This window comes from Calliopsis andreniformis, unplaced genomic scaffold, assembly GCF_051401765.1.
Source record: "Calliopsis andreniformis isolate RMS-2024a unplaced genomic scaffold, iyCalAndr_principal scaffold0022, whole genome shotgun sequence".
Lineage (NCBI taxonomy): Eukaryota > Metazoa > Arthropoda > Insecta > Hymenoptera > Andrenidae > Calliopsis > Calliopsis andreniformis.
Window position 1 is genome coordinate 6863892 of NW_027480432.1, and position 19801 is coordinate 6883692.

Here is a 19801-nt window from a genome sequence, read left to right on the forward strand (position 1 = left end):
CTCGTGGCAGTGCTTCTCACGAAGCGACTCTATTTATTGTTCTTTTTGTTAAATTATTTCTAACTCCGCGCCCTATCATTTCGATCGATCTAACCCTAATTTATTTATCGAAATTGTTACGTCGATGTTTCTCCCCTTCTTCGCTTCTCCAGGTTTTCTTAGTCTACGTATCCTCCTCTCGCTTAGCGGTTAAGACCTTCCAAGGAGAAATATTCCCTCAACTGGGGAATATGTTAAGTATGTGTCGTAAGCACACGCTCGCATATAGATACAGAATACATATACACACGATGGAGATAAAAGCGAACTACGAACACGTATTGTTCGTGTTTCATGAGAAGTTCCGTGGTAAACGCTGTTTCTAAAGTGTTTCGCGAGACATTTTGTGGAACAGGGACAGTACACAAGGGAATGCACTAGTGTGCAAGATATATTTGTATACATCGGTACACTGGACCCAGGAATGTGTACATCTGGACAAGATTTGATTATTTCATAATTATTTTTAATTACATATTCATATTTATTTATAAAACCCTGCGTTCCTCTTCTTCATCCCTTCGATATCCTACAGTCTACAGGTTGCCAAGGAAGACGTGTCTTTCAGAAGCTGGATTAAAATGAGATCTGTTGGAGACTCAAAATATCATGGAAAAATGAAAATTTTAGTAAGAGATCATTTTTTATATAAAAATTTCTTTTATTATTAGTTTTGATTTTTCTAGTCTAGTCTTCGTAGAGTATATTCTTCTTCATAGATTATACTTTAAAAAACTGTCTTCTTAAAAAATTCTAAAATAAGATACTCGAGTTATAAATACACGATCATTTGTATTTATCCTTCCCTTTTACATTTTTATGCTTATATTCGCTGTAAATAATTTTTGAAGGATTTCTTAAGAAATTCACAAAATCAAAATCTTTTCTTGAGCTAATACACTTTTTCATAATATTTCGACTATTTTATGATCATTAGCATTTACAGAAGTATGATTTGCAATAATTTAAGTATACTGGAAAAGACTCGAACTTGAGATTTTATTTTAGTTGACATCTAGTTTTTGATTTCTTCCATATATGCAAATATGGTCTATATTTATTTATCATAAAGTTACGTTGTCTGGCAGACCGTTTAATTTTCCATAATTCTTGGCTCAATTTGTATAAACTGCTGTCTGCTTTTAAATCAGACAACGTCGAGTTATCAAACCTGCATCTATATGAAAAAGAAGAAAATTGTGTTTAAAAATAAGATTATTTCGAAGAGCTATTTTCTAAAACAACTCACTTCAATATGGCATCTATCGAATTTGCGTCCACGATATAAGATGCCACTTTCTTCTTTCGATTTAAAACCGTGCCTAGTTCTATCCTAAAATGAAATTTCCAGCATTACTAAAATTGATCCTCCACAAATTTATTCTCATTTTCGTACCGAATGCTTTTCACGCCAGGAGCAAAAAACTGCAGATTAATATTCCTTCGATCTAGAATCCTCAAACTGATGTAATCTGTCAACTTCATGCAAATCACTGGCATGTGGCAAGTTTCTTTAGCACCCTCTTTACAGGAACCAGATCTGTTACATCAAATATTTTTGACTAATTCAGACTGTTTTAATTTTCTTGCATCATTTATCGACAGGAAATAATTGAAATTAAATTTGCCATAAATTGCCACGCAAAATCTATCAATCTATCCCAGTGCTCATCGAGCTCACAGCGAGCCAACTTTTAGGTCGACTGCCATCGAAGACAGTTGGCTAATTAAAAAACTCGATTATTAACGTTTCGTGTGCCGATGGCGGTTCCATCGCAATTAGTAACCCTCGGTCAAGTACAATTGTTCTACTTTTTTTATCGACTCACACAGATCCGACTTCTTCGACGTCGCTGTGGACCGCGACAACAGGTTCCTGCTCCGCGACCTTCTTGTCCTTATTTCGCGAACTGGCAGGCGACGTCGGTACTTTGGCAGTTCCTGAACTAAAAGTATTGTACGTTACACGCGTATCGATGAGGTTAATCAATCAGTCAGTACTTCTCGATTCCTCGATGGCCCTTACCTTTTTAATGGCTCCTTCGCTGGGGCACGGAGGAACTTTTCCAGGTGCGCTGTTGATTTTTCCTAAATCATCAAGTGGTTGGGATTGAAATTTAATTGCGTATGCAGAGGGTGATTGGGAGAAGGAGTTACAAAATTATGCAGGTTATTATAGATTTCATATTTTCATAGAGAGGATTCGAGAAATGAAGCTGAAATGAACGTTTGATTCATTTTTCAAATATTAGGAGTGTAGGAGTATCGTTCATATAAGAAAAAATAGAGAATCAAAAAATGGCAGCACACTTGGAAAAGAGATTGCAATATTTGGGAGAAAATTGTCTTTCTTTTTAATTTCACAAGTGTCGAATTTTGCAAATACTGGCTCGCTTGTATTTTAGGCGAGAAAAGGGTATCTACTGAAAATGCAAATAAGTTGCAAGGAATTCTACTAATTAATTTTTAAAATATCGCATTTCCTATTTGTAAAAATGTCATTTTTGGAGGAACACCTTTAAAGTAGTGAATATTTTCAGTTTCTACTTGCACGTTACTACTTTTGAGGACTTATAACATAACCAATTTTTCAGTTTTATCTACGCAAGAAAATACTAGAATTATGTCTTTCAATGAAAAATTTAAAAAAAAGTAGGAGGACAATAATTAAATTTTTTTCTGTCAAATCAGAAAGATCCTTTTTAAAAGATCCTGAAAGTGAAAGAAATACATGAATATTGGTACCCACCACATACACAGTCGCAACTATTGACTCCTTTTCGTCCTCGTTCCATTTCCACGTCAGTGGCAGTCCTGCAGGATTATCCCTCCAAATTCCTCCGACCTGATTGTAGAACAGTCTGCAGAAATAATTGGAAATTTGAACAGAAGGTGTCTCGAGCGACAGTAATTAAAAATTCCTGGGAAATTCTTTTCCGTCACGGACCTTGTCGCGCCATCTTCGTCAAAGACAGCGCCGTTTCCCATGGTGTCGAATACCGCGACAATCTGCGATTCCCTTTCGACTCCGACGCAATCCTTGCCTCCTGGGGTGAACACAGTATACATATCGTCTTGAAATCGATTTCAGCCATTTTTATGCGTTTGCTCGGACGATTTCGATACATTTGTGTTCATTTCAGAGTCAAGGTTGCTGAAAATTACTATTTATTGAGTAGGGGATGACCACCCTCAGGACTGGTCATTTTTAACAATTTTTATTGATTTTTCTAAGAAGAGTGGGGACAATTTTGGTGGTAAATTGTGGTTTGTTATGGTTTGATTATACAGGGTGAGGGGTAACTGGTGGTACAGTCGATTAGGGGATGATTCTGTATAAAAAAGTAAGTGGAAAATATAGAATAATATTTTTTAATATGAGGTTTGGTTTTCAAGAAACTGAATTTTAAATATTCGTATTTAAGTGTGAGCTGAAAGGGATATTTACATACGATGAATTTATTATTAATTTATTATTATGAGGATTTTCAATTGTTGAAAATATCTATTCTGTGGAATACATAATTATATTCTTCGAACTAAATTTTTATTTTCATAGACATATTTAAAGTCGATTTTTTCGAAGACGAAGCCTCGTATGAAAAAATGTTATTCAATATTTTTGACCCATTTTTTTATGTAGAATCAACCCCTGATTGGTAGTACAACCAGTTACCTACCACCTTGTATTTTTTAGAAAAAGTTTACATGTGCTTTCACATACATAACACAATTGTCAAACTTGTGAAAAAGATTCCTTTAGAAAATGATTCTTAAAATCATATATCATATTTTTCAGCGTCCCTTGTCTGATCGATTATCCAGTCGAAGATACAAATTTACACAGTATTTACTCGCTATAAGCTCTGGAAAACAGTCTGGAAACAACAGTGAAGCATGATATACGAAAATTTAATTTTGTTACGTGAAAAAACAATCCAGTAAACTGTGAGGACCCCAGCGAGCTTATATCGAGACAATCCTGTATCTTTTTATACCTGAAACACAAACACAAATTAAATATCTTTCAACAAGGATATCGACTTCACCTAAAATGAATGAATACTTAATTTTCATAGATTACATTCTCGATTTTTCGGTTTCTGGAGAGAGATAGCCAGTTTTCCATTTGGATAAAACACATCCCCAGTTCCATCGACGTGAAACTTCATGAAAACTGTAGTCCCGTTGCTGTAGTACCTTTTGCCATCGATTTTGTGCTTCTTGAACCTGTTACGCGAGGGGTCGTTAAGAAATTGATGATTAGTCGCAACAAATTGTCGAAGTTACGGAGTTACAAAGCACGTAGGGACAAGTTAAATCCGTCTATAATGTCGTCTTGTTAGCTGTACACTTCTCCCTAATAGTTAGCTTGTTAGCAACTAATTTCGAAGTTTAGACGAAGTTATGTGTAATGAGAATTATCGAATTTTTGGTACCTTTAATTCGATGTACGTCGAGATAACATTTTCTCAGACGTGGTTGCAGTGTTTAAATAATGGTGTCACAACTTAATATTCTGTTCTAGAAGAAATAAATCTTAGACTTATCTGAGAAGTTACTTATAACATTTTAATTTGTAATTAATTTTCTATGCACGTTCATGGACACACTTTTGTCTGTTTTCTGAATTTTATAATACTTGCAATAACTTTTTATATTTCACTTTTCCTGGGAATATAATTCGAGCCTTTATATAATATAATTTGTTAAAGAACAAATTAAAATGTAATATAAAAGCAATTTACAAGAGGATTTATTCTTGAAAAGGTTTAATATTTTACTGCAATATTTACTATCACACTATGTTCATATCTTCACGAATCAGTACCTATAATTTTCATTCAGAAATATATATTTGTCACTGTTGGAAATTAAACTCTGCTTTACTAAAAACAGATATTGAAACAGTTTAGAAGAATTCATCTTTCTCCGCGCAACTGACCACGATTTCTGTACTCAGGGTTGACTTTTATTTAAATTTCCATTAATTGGACTCATGTTTGTCTTCCTCTATCGAAATCTCTTTATTGAGTGAGTCATGGCTCTTTCGACACGCAGCACTTTCTGTCACCCTCGTGTTCCTAAAATATTTACTTGGTAATGGTTTGATGTGTCGGCAAAGCGACGAGCATTCGCGCCATTGCCATCAGGATAACCCCTGCGTTATGTAGTATCGTATCGTCGACTCGTTGATGCATAAAATTTAACGAGCTATTTCGCCCGATCGAATTCCACCAACGAGGTGATCGTCCACGCAGAACTGACGATCAGTAACGTAGGGAAAGACGCTGTGCACATAGCCTTTTATCGTCAATGATACACAGTTAGTATCACTGCTGTCATCGTCAGTATTTTTCATTGAAAAATGTCCCCATATTACTGCTTTTTGTGGGCAATTCCTGCCAAAGGGAATTGACTCTGCGCAACACTTATTAAAATACCTCGTATATTACGATTTTATGATTAATGAATGTCTAGTGGTGTCCCGCCTAACTTGAGTATCTCAAATGTCGTATTTTTAATGATAAGAAAAGGTGTCAGAGAGAAACAATATTTAGTTCGAAGAGATAAATGTTATCACAGCCACAGAATTCTACTCGAAATCATACTTTTCCCTGAGATTTCAAAATTACTGAAGTTTCTTTGAAAAATATATTCTTATCATTTTTACAAAATGGACGTCTTCAAGACTATGCTATCCTATGCTATCTATATAGTAATTAGCCACAATTACAAAAAAATTGAAAGATTCTATACTCCAAAACATTAACTTTCTACCAGGAGTAACAAAATTACAGCTGTGCCTGTTTTGCCAATTAGAAGTGTCTAAAAATTGATATATAAATTCGATATAAAATTAGTGAATGTCACTTACCAGTTGAGGTGGGGCTTCGCTGGCTTTGCCTCGTAAAGAACGATTTCCCTCAACGTTTTGGCGACTGGAAGCACAGTCCATCCGCGTTGTATGAATCGCTGGTCAGACAATTGGTACTCGATCGGGCTTCGACGACCTATAACGTAGGACCTTCATGAGGATGCGGAAGTTGGCGCATTGTACACACGTAAATCGCATTATCTGAATGCAACGCGATGATGATGGCTAAACGTTTGCCGACCCCAAGTGCTTCCGATTAACGACGATTTGATTTTGGACTCCAGCTGATCGCCATCGAACCAGGAATCTCGATAACGATTTGAGATTACGTACCCTCGCTCTTAAGGGGAAATTTCCTGGTTTCAATCATTGAAGAATACTGTTTGTTGGATTTTGGTAGCTTCGATCGTGAAGGTTTTTAAGAAATTGAAAATGAATTACGAGCAGAATACAAAGCGATTAATTTAACTGGAAAGCCTCCAAGTGTTGGCAGCATTTATTGTAAACGCTGCAGCATTGTAAGCGCTGCAGCATTGTAAGTGCTGCCAACAGTCATTAGAGGGTTTCCAGTTGAATTGATCGCCCTGTATGTGTATATGAAATCGTTCTCCAAGATTCAAAAATTTGTATTGCAATATAATTTAAATGTGGAGGAATTTTTGAGATCTAGAAAATGATTTTTTTGTAATATTGTTCATTTTAGATTCTAACAATAAATCTGGGATTAATATTGTGACTTTGATCTTAGTTGTGAAACAGTTTACTTATTAATATTTGTACATATACACACACTAATTTTGATGCTTTTATATTACACTGACAGAAGTGCTTGAATGAAGCAAGATTAAAATTGAAAAAAAATTGCTAACAGATACTATCACTTATATGCAATTTTTAAATATTTGTATACAATAATGTCATCATGAATATTTTATCATTTATTTCAAAAAGACTATTAGAACTATGCAAATTATTAAAAGATTTTATCAAAAGGACTAAAAGAGGTATGAAAAGTTCTCCAGTTTCAAAAATTTAACAAAATTAAGGAAACTCTAAAGCTCAAACCAAAGTGATAAAAAAAGGAAGGGAATGTAAGAGGTATTGTTTTCCAATTTCAGAAATTCAGTTTGGCGCGGCTTACCTTCGACGTCGTAAGGTCCCGCAACTTTCGGGTCTCGTATGTGATAACGAAAACCATTTATCTTGCTGTAATCGTCCTCCGTTCTACTCGAATCAGGCTGCCTAGATCCTTTCTTACTCCTTGCACTCGTCTCTTTCTTAGTTCGGCCTCTTGACTCCAGGGTTGATTTATCTTCCGCGCTCGTATCGAGTGCTTTACCTTCACGTGAAACGGAAAATTTCATTCCGACGTTACGGCTATCATTTCTTACATTTTACATGAAACGCCTTGCTTTCACAAAAATTGCATGGATCTTCCTTGTGTATTGCATTTTGCTTAAAAATTTTAAAATGATATTCTGCGTATTGCAATACTTTTCAAGTAAATGTTATTAGTATACTGTTTGTCGTAAAATACAGGGTGATGAATTTAACTGGATCAACCCTCTAATAAGTATTGGAAGCATTTATTGTAAATGCTGTTTGAATTCTAAGTGTTGCCAACATTTATCAGAGGATTTTCAATTAAATTTATCACCCTGTATAAGTGAGGGGTAATATTCACGTAAAAAATTTTAGTAAGGAATTCAACAGGATTAGTTTTATATTTTCTAGAATATTACAATTTTTGAAGTTCATGGAGGCATCATTGACTAAATTTAAGTCTCCACTTAAGAAAATAGAGCAGCTCGTGAGAAACTAAAAAATTGTTATTTTATAAACCAGAAGATTTAGTCTTTAAAGAATTCTAAATATCTTGAAAAAACAATAAGTTTTAAGTAAAATATAAATTTTAAAGTTAATTCTCAAATATTAATTGAAAAGTAACCAGACTCATTCTTTGTCACAAAATTTGAAGTACTAAAATTGACAGCACCACACGAACTCTCAGTTAAAAAACGAGCTCTCCAAAATCACGTTCCCTAAAACCTTTATTTCCCTTATGACACCCCTAGAAATCCGAATTTTCATCAAGTGTACTTACCACCCCTATGTTTCTTCATCACCTCAGAATCAGTCCCTTCCGTTTTCCTGCTTGAGCGACCTTTCCGCTTTCCATCACGTTTAAGAACATTTTCTTCTTCATCAGCGCTGTAGGACCCCCTCCCCTCGCTGTCAAGTGCATCTGCTTTTTTCTTCCTTCGCCCACGAGCCTCTTTACTCTTACTTATATCCACCCCCTCCTCCCTCTCCCTCCTGCTCCTTCCTCTGCGTCTTCGATCGCTTGTTTTCCCTTCATCATCCGTGTCATTCGTCCACCCCCCTCTCTCCTTCTCGCTCTCCGACAACGCTCTCCTATAGCCACCCCTTCCCTTCTTCCCTGCAGGTGTCCTACCCCGATCAAACTCACCCTCAGACACCGACTCCGCGCCTCGAGCCCCCCTCGACCGACTTCGATCCTTCTTCCTCGAGGAATCGATCCCTTCGTCATCATACGCAGTCATTGTCTTATCCAACCGACCCTTGACCTTCCTCCTACCCACGTCACCAGCCCCCCTGCGCGATCGATCAATCTCATCCTCGACGCTCGCGTCCCGAACTTTGCCATATCGATCCAGTTTCTTCCTCTCCCGCGATCGATCACTTCTTCCTTCGGCCTCTCGCCGAGAATCCCCCGCGTCTCTTTTAATTTTCCTGGTTCCCCCAGCTGTTCCCCCTTCCCTGGAGCCAGGGACAGGCTTGCCTCCTCGTGGCAGATCGTCACGTTCCTCTCGTCCATCTGGCCTGATGGGACGCTCGGCTCTGTCGATACTTAGGCTTCTCCTGGGTCCTTTTTCGGACCTGGCTCTGTCGAGTTTATCTGGATCTAGATCTCCAGGCCTTGTTTTGCACGCTCCAGTACAGGCTCGATGTTTGGAATCGTCGATTGCCTTGGCTCTTTCGTACTTGACGCAGACTGTGCTATTGGAATCGTAATCCACGTCGCAGACGCTGGGCGAGGGAGCTGGCGGGACGCATACTTGATGCTGATCGTCTGATACGTAGCCCACTGCGCAATCCTCGTCTGCGATGAGTTGTCCTTTTGGTAGCTTTGGTTTTATTCCTTCGTCGATCGACTCGACTTTACTGGCCCCCTGTCGGTGATGAAATTGAGGGTTTAGTGGAGGAAGTACAGAGAGATTTAGAGGGCTAACCGATATCGACTGTTGCAACGCCCACTCCTCACAGATGGTGTTGAATCGCTGTGCTTCTTTGCAGCAGAAGGTCCCCTGGAATTGGAGCGTTGAAGTATTTTTAGGAGAGGTGGGATGTAATTGAATTGGTGAAGTTAGAAGATATTCTTTTTATTAATTTAGAGAATTTTGTTGTCTTCTCCTCGTACTCGAAAACTAAGGTACGAGAGCCAATTTCTTATTTTCTTTAAAGTATTCTGCAGAGTTTAAGTTTGAAAATTAGTTTATTAATTTTTTTCTAATACTTAGTTATTTTCTAAATTTCTCGTTATGAAGGTTACAGTTGCATCTTCTCTTTTGAGAACTGAAGTAAATTATTAAAAATGAATTTTTCCATGGAAAATGTCTTGTTACATTTCTCATTTCTTTTCCTATACCTTTCATGTGTTTATATGATATTTTTTGCTGAAGTATTAATATGTATTTATGAATTGCTCTGTATGCATGTGTTTCATACCCATTGTCGAGTTCCTTTACTAACAACTTGATCGCAAAATCTGCAGATTTTGAGGCAGGGTCGTGCCTTGGACTTCACTTCAGCCCAATCACGGATGAAGTTGTTGACAAGGGACAGTATCATTTTCAATTCAGTGCTATGAAGTCGATCTGGAAAGACGTCATACAAATCCCATGAAATTAAGCATTTTTTAGAATTAACATTTTTAAATATTTCTCATACACAACTTTCATTGAATTTATTTCTACTGTATGAATTAATGGTTGGTACACTTTTGTCTTGAGTTATGGCTTGACCAAGGCTTGACCAAGGCTTGACCAAGGCTTGACCAAGGCTTGACCAAGGCTTGTTATAAAAATTACCTGTTAAGGTTTGACCACAGCAGAGGAAATTTCTCATTATTTCCTTCAGAAAAAATGATAACATTCGAAGTCTGTCTGACATAGCGCCTGATGGCAATCCTTCCAAAGTGGACAAGACATCTTTTACTTGGTACACGATGTTCTCGATCGCGCAGGATTTTTGTAGTGATGTTAGAATCAGGTCTACCTAAGGGAGTAAAATAATTTAACACCCTTACAATGACAATGATTTATACGAGCCCTTCACAAGCCAAATGACTACCTCTACCTTTTCACTTTTTAGAATTCTAATTCCAAAGCACTTAGTTGATACTTAATATTGAATATTTTTATATTTTTTATATTTAATTTTCATTTTACGGAGTTACCGATTAGATTCACGTGCCCTACGTCACTTTGCCTTCCAATCATAAAATTAGTTACTTTACAGGTCGACTCTAACTGTCTCAAGAAAATATTGAAACCCTATCGTATTATACCTACGACCTATTTGACTATGGGATTATTTATGACAGGGTAATAAATCCCCACCAATAGAGTCCTTGAGGATGATTCAGCGATGCTACACGAAGTCAGTAATAATCGGGCTTTCAAAGTGAACAGAACTAAAATAAAGTGTACAAATCAGTGGTATCAGTGATATTAATCGTGTCCCATGAGAAGTCTCCTAGAAAACAGTCTCTAATATTATCCAAAGGACTATAAAAAGTGAGTAATAGTTCAGCTTTCAAAATAAACAGAACCAAGCCAAAGTGTGCAAATCAGTGGTACCCTTCTATCACTAATCGTGTCCAATGTGAAGTCTCCTAGAGAACATAGTCTCTAATATTATCCAAAGGACTATAAGAAGTCAGTAATAATTTAGCTTTCAAAGTGAACAGAATCAAACCAAAGTGTGCACATCAGTGGTACCCTTCTATCACTAATCGTGTCCAATGTGAAGTCTCCTAGAGAACATAGTCTCTAATATTATCCAAAGGACTATAAGAAGTCAGTAATAATTTAGCTTTCAAAGTGAACAGAACCAAGGCAAACTGTGCAACTCAGTGGTATAATTTTAGCACTAATCCTATCCCACGAGAAGTCTCCTAGGAAACATTGTCTCTAATACTATCCAGAGGACTTCTCATCAAGCACATATAGCATCTACTTCTCAAACATAGAACCTACTTTGTGTATAACACTATCAGGCACATCTTGCTCTTCCTGGCACCTCGCGCAAGGGAACGCGTCTCGAAACAGTCCAGGCCTTTGGGACTCCTTTTTATTCGCGTTCCCGCAGACCACAGCCGCCATGGCAGTCCCAGCAACGTCCAGTGCTCCGTGCAGAGGAATCTTATCGTAATTCGTGCCGCAGCATTTCGCCGCGCGGAACCTGATTTTTCAAGGATACAGTTACTCTCCCGCGTTAATCGTCAATTTATTTGCACGGCCCGCCAATGCACTTTCCACTGAATTATTGTTATCATTATTGCTAAATACAACTGTCGAACGAACTTGAGGAAGCCAATAAAATTCCTGAACAAATGGTGGGCTCTCAGGAAGATCCTCAGGCCGAGGGCCAGCCGTTCCGAATCGTCGATTAATTGATTCTTCTGGGCGGCGCAGAATCTCCTGCAGGTCATTTTTACTGGAATTTCAATGGAACGGTAAATATCCAAATTAACCAGTCGTATCGCGAGATTATTGCGTTCCACTTTTCACAAGGGGGGGGGGATTAAGATTTTACGTACTCCCGAATGGAGCAATATCTTCGATAAGTCGAGTTAATTTTAAGCAGATTGTGCGTCACACGGGAAATCCTTTCGGCGAGGCAGCCGCCGTGTTTCCATTTGAATCGATATCAATCGTCGCGGTAAATCATCAGTCCCCCTTGACAGTTTTCATCGCGCGGTTGACAACTGACGACTGACGTTCGTTATGGCGTATGAGTTGCATATGTGCTAGTAAATCGATGTTCCGCGCTGTTTCGATGTTCTGTCGGCGACATTCACGATAGTTTGCTCGTACGCTCGTTGCTTTATGTGCATGTTACTTGAACACGTAATACCTTTTGGAAAATTAGTCAGTTATATTTTTTACTAAATTTAAAGTAAGTTAGTATTATCAGGAAAAATAGGAGGAACTTATTGTACTTATTTTAATGTACATATTTTAGTAAAGAAAAAGAAAAATTAAAACACTATTTTCGATGACAGTAGTTAGTTGTATTAATTTATTATATTTTTTCGTTATGAGGAATATTGCAAGGAAGCTTCAAATTAATAATTCAGATTTACTATGTTCTCTTATATTTATAGCCTAACTTGAATATAAGGATTACAGTAATTACATAATAGCAAAGGAAACTTTCACTAAATTGTACTCGTCTCATATTAGTACTAATAATTTATTTTAAAGACAGAAGCTAGCTTGAGAAAGAGCAGCTGTGATAAATTTACAAACTCGATTTTTACTGATTCCATTAAACTCAGCCCTAGAAGCCTATTATACCTACTTTTACAAATTCCATAAAAGACTTCAATAGCTTCAGCTTAACATTTTTCCCCTGTAAGCACACTACGACGAGTATTTAGTTACAAAGAACATTAATTCTTTATTAACCAAGAATTAAAGACACTAGAGTACTTCCTCCACTCTACCACGAGAAGACAAAAATTGCCAAGGGTCATTCTCGTTAAGATCTCCTCAACGAACCATCCCACATCGACAAATGCCCTCTTCATTCCTCCGTGTCTCACGATCACCCAGCAAGGGCACAATCGCTAGGGCGCTGGGCCATTGTCTACGATTTACGATAGTCTCCCAGAACTCGGCGTCTCTGCAGCACATACGTGCTCTGTATTAATATAACATCGCGACACGGGATATTAATATCGTCGTGAGAGTGCAGCAGCTCGGTATGCGCCATATGAGCCGCTCTCTGTCCTCTGTGCAATAATCGTGAGAGGTAACGAAGCAGACCTGCGCGGCAGTAAGCGAGGACGGGACAATTTCCGAGGGGTAGGAATTTAAATATTCCATACTTGGTCGGTTTTTAAGTCGAATGGCATCGGGCGGGAAGAAAGGAATATTATTGTCGGGGATCTGGATTCTCTCCTCGATTTTCCCTCTTTCGCCCCATCGTCTGGGTACGCTCTGGCGGCGAGAGGGCGCACGGGGTTGGGAAATGGCAATTTGGTCGCGAGAAAATCAAAACTTTGACCATTCTCGATTCTTTAATCTTTGGCGTCGTTGAGTTTCTACATTCTTGGGGATCTTTGTTTGAAATTTTATTTAATATTGGAAACTGCTTATGTGGGGTAATTCTTAGACAGGAATCTGTTGTTTTCATTGGCTTTAGGGTGGGTCTGCACTACATGTTATATGACAAAGTTATGTAAAGGTGGGTCTGCACTACATGTTATGTAACGAAATTATATAACTTTTTAGAAAACAGAAAAGAGATAAATATAACACCTCTGTTTTCTATTTTCTAAAGAGTTATATAACTTTCTTTAATAACATACTATGTAGATCCAGATTAACTATCTATAATTTTTCTAAAAATCAGCCGCTATTTCTTGCTACATTTTTTACAATATACCTTAAAAAATAACCTATACTGTTTTTTATTATTCTGCCTTCTTGTTTATCATTGTCTTCAGTATTTACATACATTTCATAACTACAAATATTATGTGGACACTGAAACATTTCTAATAAATATATTTTCCTTTTTCTTCAATCAAATAATCTTATTTTCATTCAACATAAAACAGTACAAACCTTATTAAGCAAAATTAGTGTTAATAAAATTGCTCGTAAGAATTTATATACTGTCAAGGTGAAACATAATTTTTTACGTCTGAGGCGTCGTTTTCGAACACTGCCAGATGCGTTGGCATTCCGAGTTTCGAAACTCGGGTGAGATTCGCCAGAAGTTGGAAGAGTCTCCTGTTCGCTGGGGGATGGGTAACAACGGAAGATTAGATTCATGTACTGACGGTTTCTGGGTAATGCCTCGCGGATGTGTAATTACATTACACCTTATTGCATGCCTATTACGCTTGAAATTGTACCTTCGTTTCGAGATATCAGCCGCTGGGAAAGTGCAGGAGCTGAGTGACTCAGGGCTCGATGCAGTAAATGACAAAACTTTGTGGGTGGGAATTATGGCCGCTTCTCTGACGTATTGTTTGGTGATAACGCAGGATACCTCGTGGTATTTTGGATCGTTTTTGAAAATGATTTTGCTCTTGAAAAGAATTTATCATATAAAACAGATACTCTAAGAAAAACAGCGTGGATATCTACAAATTTTGCTATTTTTTATTTATGGAATATTGTAAAGAAATTCTTTTCGAGAAATTTTGTCAAAAATTCACCGTCATCAAGGTCTTTAGATTTATTTAAAGAGAGAATTATTAACCAACCTTAACAAATTTAAGGGCACAAAATGAGAGCACATTTAACTAAAAACTTAAAATATATACAAGATAATAAAATGAAAAGCAACTGGTATTAAATCCACGTGTATAATAGGAACGATCTGAAATAGTCATTCTTACAGAATTTGCAAATAATTATTTCGATATTTAATATTTTCCTGATAAGATGGTAAAAAGAATTGATTTTAAAAACTAAACAATTTGCAAACCTTGTACAAATCTATATTCCTAGTTTTTACTTTCTCCTTCACTTTTATTCTCAACATTTAATATAAATGCTACTCAATGCTGTTTTTTATTTACTCTTTGACTCTTCTGTTGTCCAAACATTGACATTCACTCACGTTAAGCGTTTTTCCTATACGTGAATCAAAGTCATTCATAGAAAGTTAAAACGACATGTGTTCATTCGTGTTCTTTATGCTTCTATCGAATCAAAATTTTCGACAGGGGTGAGCGAAACGTCAAAAGTAGACTATTCTCTTGCTCTTTATTGTTTCATTCTTTCTAAACCGATTATAAACGATATGGTGATTGTAGTTACCTAAAGTCGCATCTGTTCGATAGCAGGTCCTCGTATTTCTATACTGATTGAATGATTCGGTACGTTCTGCTTTCAACTTGTCAGAGTGCCTTTATATTCGACAGAAAAATAGAATAAAAGTCGATTGAGATTAATTGACGTTGATGACTTAAACGAGCCTTGAGGTTCCTTTTAACGCTTGCAGATGCACATGCGTATTTTAAGGCAGGATCAAGTTTCTAGCAATTTAAGTGTATTAATTGGTTTGTAGTTGACAGCTTTATAATAGAACGTATATTAACACTGTAAAAAATAGCAAATATTCGTATAAAAACTCGTAAAAAGAAAAATATGTCTATGCAGAAAAATGAAAGCAATATTAATTAAACTGTCAGATTAGTTTTAAATGCTATTAATTTAGGTCTTAGGTTTTAGGAATTACCTGCTACAAAAATTCAGAAAATATTTGAAATTAGAGTATATTCTCTAAGCATTGACGATCGAATATTTCCATTTTTGTAAAAAATATCAAAATGGTAGCTATTTGTACGTGACCTATCGAATTTGTATAAAAAACTTGTATGTCTTTTGTTCATATTTTCCAAAATTGTTATAAATTTATAAAAACTCGATCGTCAATGCCTGGATAACATACTCTAGTTTCAAGCATTTTTTGAATTTTTGTTCCAGGTAATCCCGTTTGGCAGGAATCCTGCACCTAAATAAAATAACATTTAGAACAAAATTAATACTATGTTGTTTATAGCTCATACCATTGCAAAATAACCCACAGATATTAATTAAAATACTTTCCAAAATACATTTTAAAGCTAAAATACTATTTTTCTGCTGTTGTTTTAAAACGACTCATTTTTGAACGCGTCAAATTGTCTTAACCCCTTAAAACTGAACTCTCTAAATACAGAATACCTCCTCAGGTGACGATAATAAGCAGAGACGAAACGACAGACACGACAATTCCTCGAGGCATTACTCGAAAACTGTCAGTTACCATAATCCTCGCCTTCGGTGTCTCGCCCGAAGAAAATTGTAATTAGCAAAATTTTCTCGCGGCTGTGGGAGCTTTGAGCGCCGCCTGATCAAAGGGAAACGGGGCCAGCGTAATTGCAGATAAATTCAGATTTGAAAAATACGTTTAAGGGCGCAGGAATTGTCGGTTATTGCCTCTGGTCGCTTTGAGAATGATTCGCCTTAGATCTTTCGCCAATTAACGTAGCGGACTCGAGAAATTACGCTCCTAGAAATTGATGCATAAAGGACGCGCGTCACTCGGCCCGAGGGTGTTCATCCGGTTGCCCTGAAAGCGGAGAAACGCTGTGCAAATGGCCTTTGAGCGGGCTTCCCTTCCTGATTGCAGGCATCTGTATTCTTAGATGTGTTTAATCGACGCGCGAAACGGGGATACAAACGATTCGAGCTAAACGCTTGTCCTGAAGTCCTGGGAGACTGAAATGGGAAACGAGAGACTTTTCGTGAAAGCAGTCTGACGTTCTACTTGTTATTAGGACATTAAGAACACGTGCTGCGTTGACGCAACTTTTTTCTGTCGATCTCTAGCCTTGAATTATGTTTCTTTGTTCTTTTGCAACATTTTGTTACAGATTAGCTATCTCATAAAAGTGAGAAATAAAATTTAACTTTCTGTTCTTTGAGAAGATAAGTCCCAAATTGAGGTCTCTGAAAAGTTGAATATACAGGGTGTCCCAGTGAAAATTACTATCTTGACTATCGTTTAAATTGTAAGAGTAACAAAAATTGAGAAATAAAAATTGTTTGATGTCTGAAGACACATGAAGATTACTTCTGTTTTTCAAAATGGAATCCTATATATTTCTGTTTTTCAAAATGGAATCCTGCATATTTCTGTTTTTCAAAATGGAATCCTGCATATTTCTGTTTTTCAAAATGGAATCCTGCATATTTCTGTTTTTCAAAATTTCGTATTATTAAAAACAGAGGAGGTATTTAGTATAACCTGCTTCAGCTTGGTTACCCTGCACATCACTCTTCAATACCAAAAGGGTTAAATCAAGTCAATACAAAGAAATTCTGCCTATAATAATCATTTCTAAGAAACTCAAACATAATTTCTAATATAATTAGCCTCAAAAAGGTGCCCCAAATGTTTCAAATCTCATATTAATTCAAGTTCCCGAAAGGTATCAAACTGTCTCAAAGATCAGTCTTCACCGAAGCGTGAAAGGGCGATTCGAAAGGTTTTATTTAAGGTCGACTAACTTAATAGAATTTATAAACTGCTCCGACGTTGCTCGTTTCGATAAGCTCGAGACGAGTTTTCGCTGTCGTATCGCATCATGAAGTTGTTTAGAGGGAAAACAAAGCGATTTCACGGTATTAAATTAATAGATCCGACAGAAGGGGTGGCTGTTTGCGACTTAAGCCACCCTACGTGACTCCCGTTAAGACCATCAGCTTATTTTCTCCTGCTGCCGATCACATTGAGCAAACAGTCGCGTTAAAATTCGTTTGATACAGTTCCGTGTCTATTTTCCTCCTGCGTTTTCCCCTCCACTGGCAGGTCCATGTCGTTTTGAAAATTGAGTAGAGTAGACATCCAAGGCGTATCAATTTGGTAATCACATTCCTCTTATAAAATTGTATATTTACATAATTCTGTACAAATTTAGAAGTTCCATTCAGAAGTAGTCTCTTCAAGATTCCACTGTCTTAACATTTAAAACACAACTTCTGAGCCCTGCAACCAAGCCTGCACAAATGACAGAAAGATTACACCTCCACAAGGGGCTTGCACCTTCCCATTACAAACAATCACTTATTTCTAACACATTATTCCAAAACACTTGTTCCAGTCATTTACATCATCCCTTAGGCTCAACCCAAGTGTCCACCCTCTGTACATTTCTATACACATTTTCAAGTCGGCTATCCCCTCCACATAAACGTGATCCCCTTATGGGTGCCCATAGAAACATGTATTTTGATCATAAAAGCGTAGCATTATGGAGTCCAATCGACTGCTATAGTTTTTATACGACACTAGCTGTTGGCGTAAAGCTCGCTCGAATTCCTATGTATAACAACGCGTCGTCCATGTTTATCTACTGGGCTATTTGTCCACGCAGCAAGGGACGAGGGGGAGGGGGGAGGCTCTTATTGCTGAGGAAGTTACGACAGTCAGCTATGGGTTAAAAAAAAAAAAAGAAAGAAGTATCGGAAGAAAGGGGGTGAATTTATAGTTTATTAGCTCCGAGCCAACTAGGAAGCACAGTCTATTGAGTAAAGTCCATTGAAACTTCCCTGCCTCCGGAGGTAATAAAAAAAGAGCTCGGAGGGGAGAGAGACAGAGACAGGGAGAGGAAATAAAAAATGGAAGGAAAGGGAGGAGGGAAAGAGGAGGGTGAAGTTGGGAATCGCATAGGGACTTAGCTATTGTCCTACTGAGGGCTGTGCACTACGTTTCGGACAGGGATGAGTAAGGACCAGATAGTTGTGAATTTTTTTCTTCCCTGCCTGCGTGAAATATAGGAATAACTTATTCCCTGCTCTTTATTCCATTTTTTGTTTCGCGAATAAAACTTTTCTCAAAAAAGCTTGAGAGCTCTGTGACATCAAAAAGATATGGCGAAGAGAGTTTGCGAGCTCATAGCGAGGAGAGTTATAGATTTCCTGAAATTAAATTATAGAGGGTGTTTCACGAAATGTATTGAAATTTGAAAAAAATTATAACGAGAGTTGCGAAGTATTACATTATTTAAATTATTTAAATATGAAGAACTGGAAGTTGTGGTAATGGAAGTTGTGAATACATGTTATACCTCGTTTCTATATTACAACTAACATCACATTAATTTGAAAAATAATATTATAAGTAGATTTTGATGAAAGTCTCTATAATTTAAAATTAGGTGTCCATAGTTCAGGCTAAAATTAATATCCTTTTTCCAGTATTTTCCTTTAGAGCCATCAACGCTAACCTAATGAAACCAGCATAACCTTTAGTACCAGGATTTTATTATAATTCCAGAGTTAATATTTTACATCCCTCTATTACCCAAAAACTCTTCAGAATTCCTCCTCCCAGCTTCACTACCCACTTTCCTCATTTCATTTTCAATATCTGTATATTTAATACCCAGTCGTTGAATATAAGCCAATTCCGCTATGAAAGCACTCCTTCGTCCCTTCTCGAAACCCACAAATTTTTCGATCCTTTCATCGGAGGAGCCTCGTCCAGCATAAAGTGCAGCCTACCGCGTAGGAGCGGCTAACGGAATCTGAATCACGAGAGAAATATCGGCGAAACTGTGCCCATTCGCAAGAGGTCTCCCTCACCATCGAGAAAAAAAGAAAAAAAGGGGTGGCCAGGGTGAGAACGGGCGGTCGGCCAAATTTTCTATATGTATTCCGCGCGGTCGTTCGTGGACACCAATTTGCAGCTTTTTACGACGTTCGCGGGGCTGAGGCTGGCCCCTCGAAGGGAGGCATAGAATTGGGCAAAACACGTCGACGTACACCCCCACCCAGCGTCGCTGGGACGCACCTTTCGTGGATCACATTCACCCTCCCCGATGGACTTAGGATGACAGGGGATGTTCGGATAGGAGGCTGAGCTTTTACGAGCTCTTGGCTCGGGACCGAAATTTGTCTGGATGCCATCTGACTATGCCCGACGTCGGTTCCTCCTTGCCTCGGTCGGGGACAAATCAACAGACAGCAAGTAATAAAAGAGTTGAACCGCTCTTTCTGCCTTGTCTGTCCTTCTCCCCGAGGGAGGGCTCTTTCTGTCGGTCTCGGGGAAATGTATGTATAGTGTCGC

General features: G+C 37.6%; 1 protein-coding gene across 1 annotated transcript; it reads right to left on the reverse strand.

Annotated features, from left to right (window-relative positions):
- Positions 1–825: 825 nt before the first annotated feature.
- Positions 826–6115, reverse strand: LOC143186671 (uncharacterized). Its single transcript, XM_076390378.1, has 14 exons — positions 6103–6115; positions 5918–6053; positions 4124–4269; positions 2987–3113; positions 2789–2900; positions 2066–2127; positions 1869–1985; positions 1721–1762; positions 1613–1687; positions 1436–1579; positions 1289–1372; positions 1082–1216; positions 1015–1029; positions 826–958 (listed from the first exon to the last, which is right to left on the reverse strand). The coding sequence occupies exons 1-14, from the start codon at positions 6113–6115 to the stop codon at positions 826–828; spliced, it is 1341 nt and encodes a 446-aa protein (XP_076246493.1).
- Positions 6116–19801: the final 13686 nt, after the last annotated feature.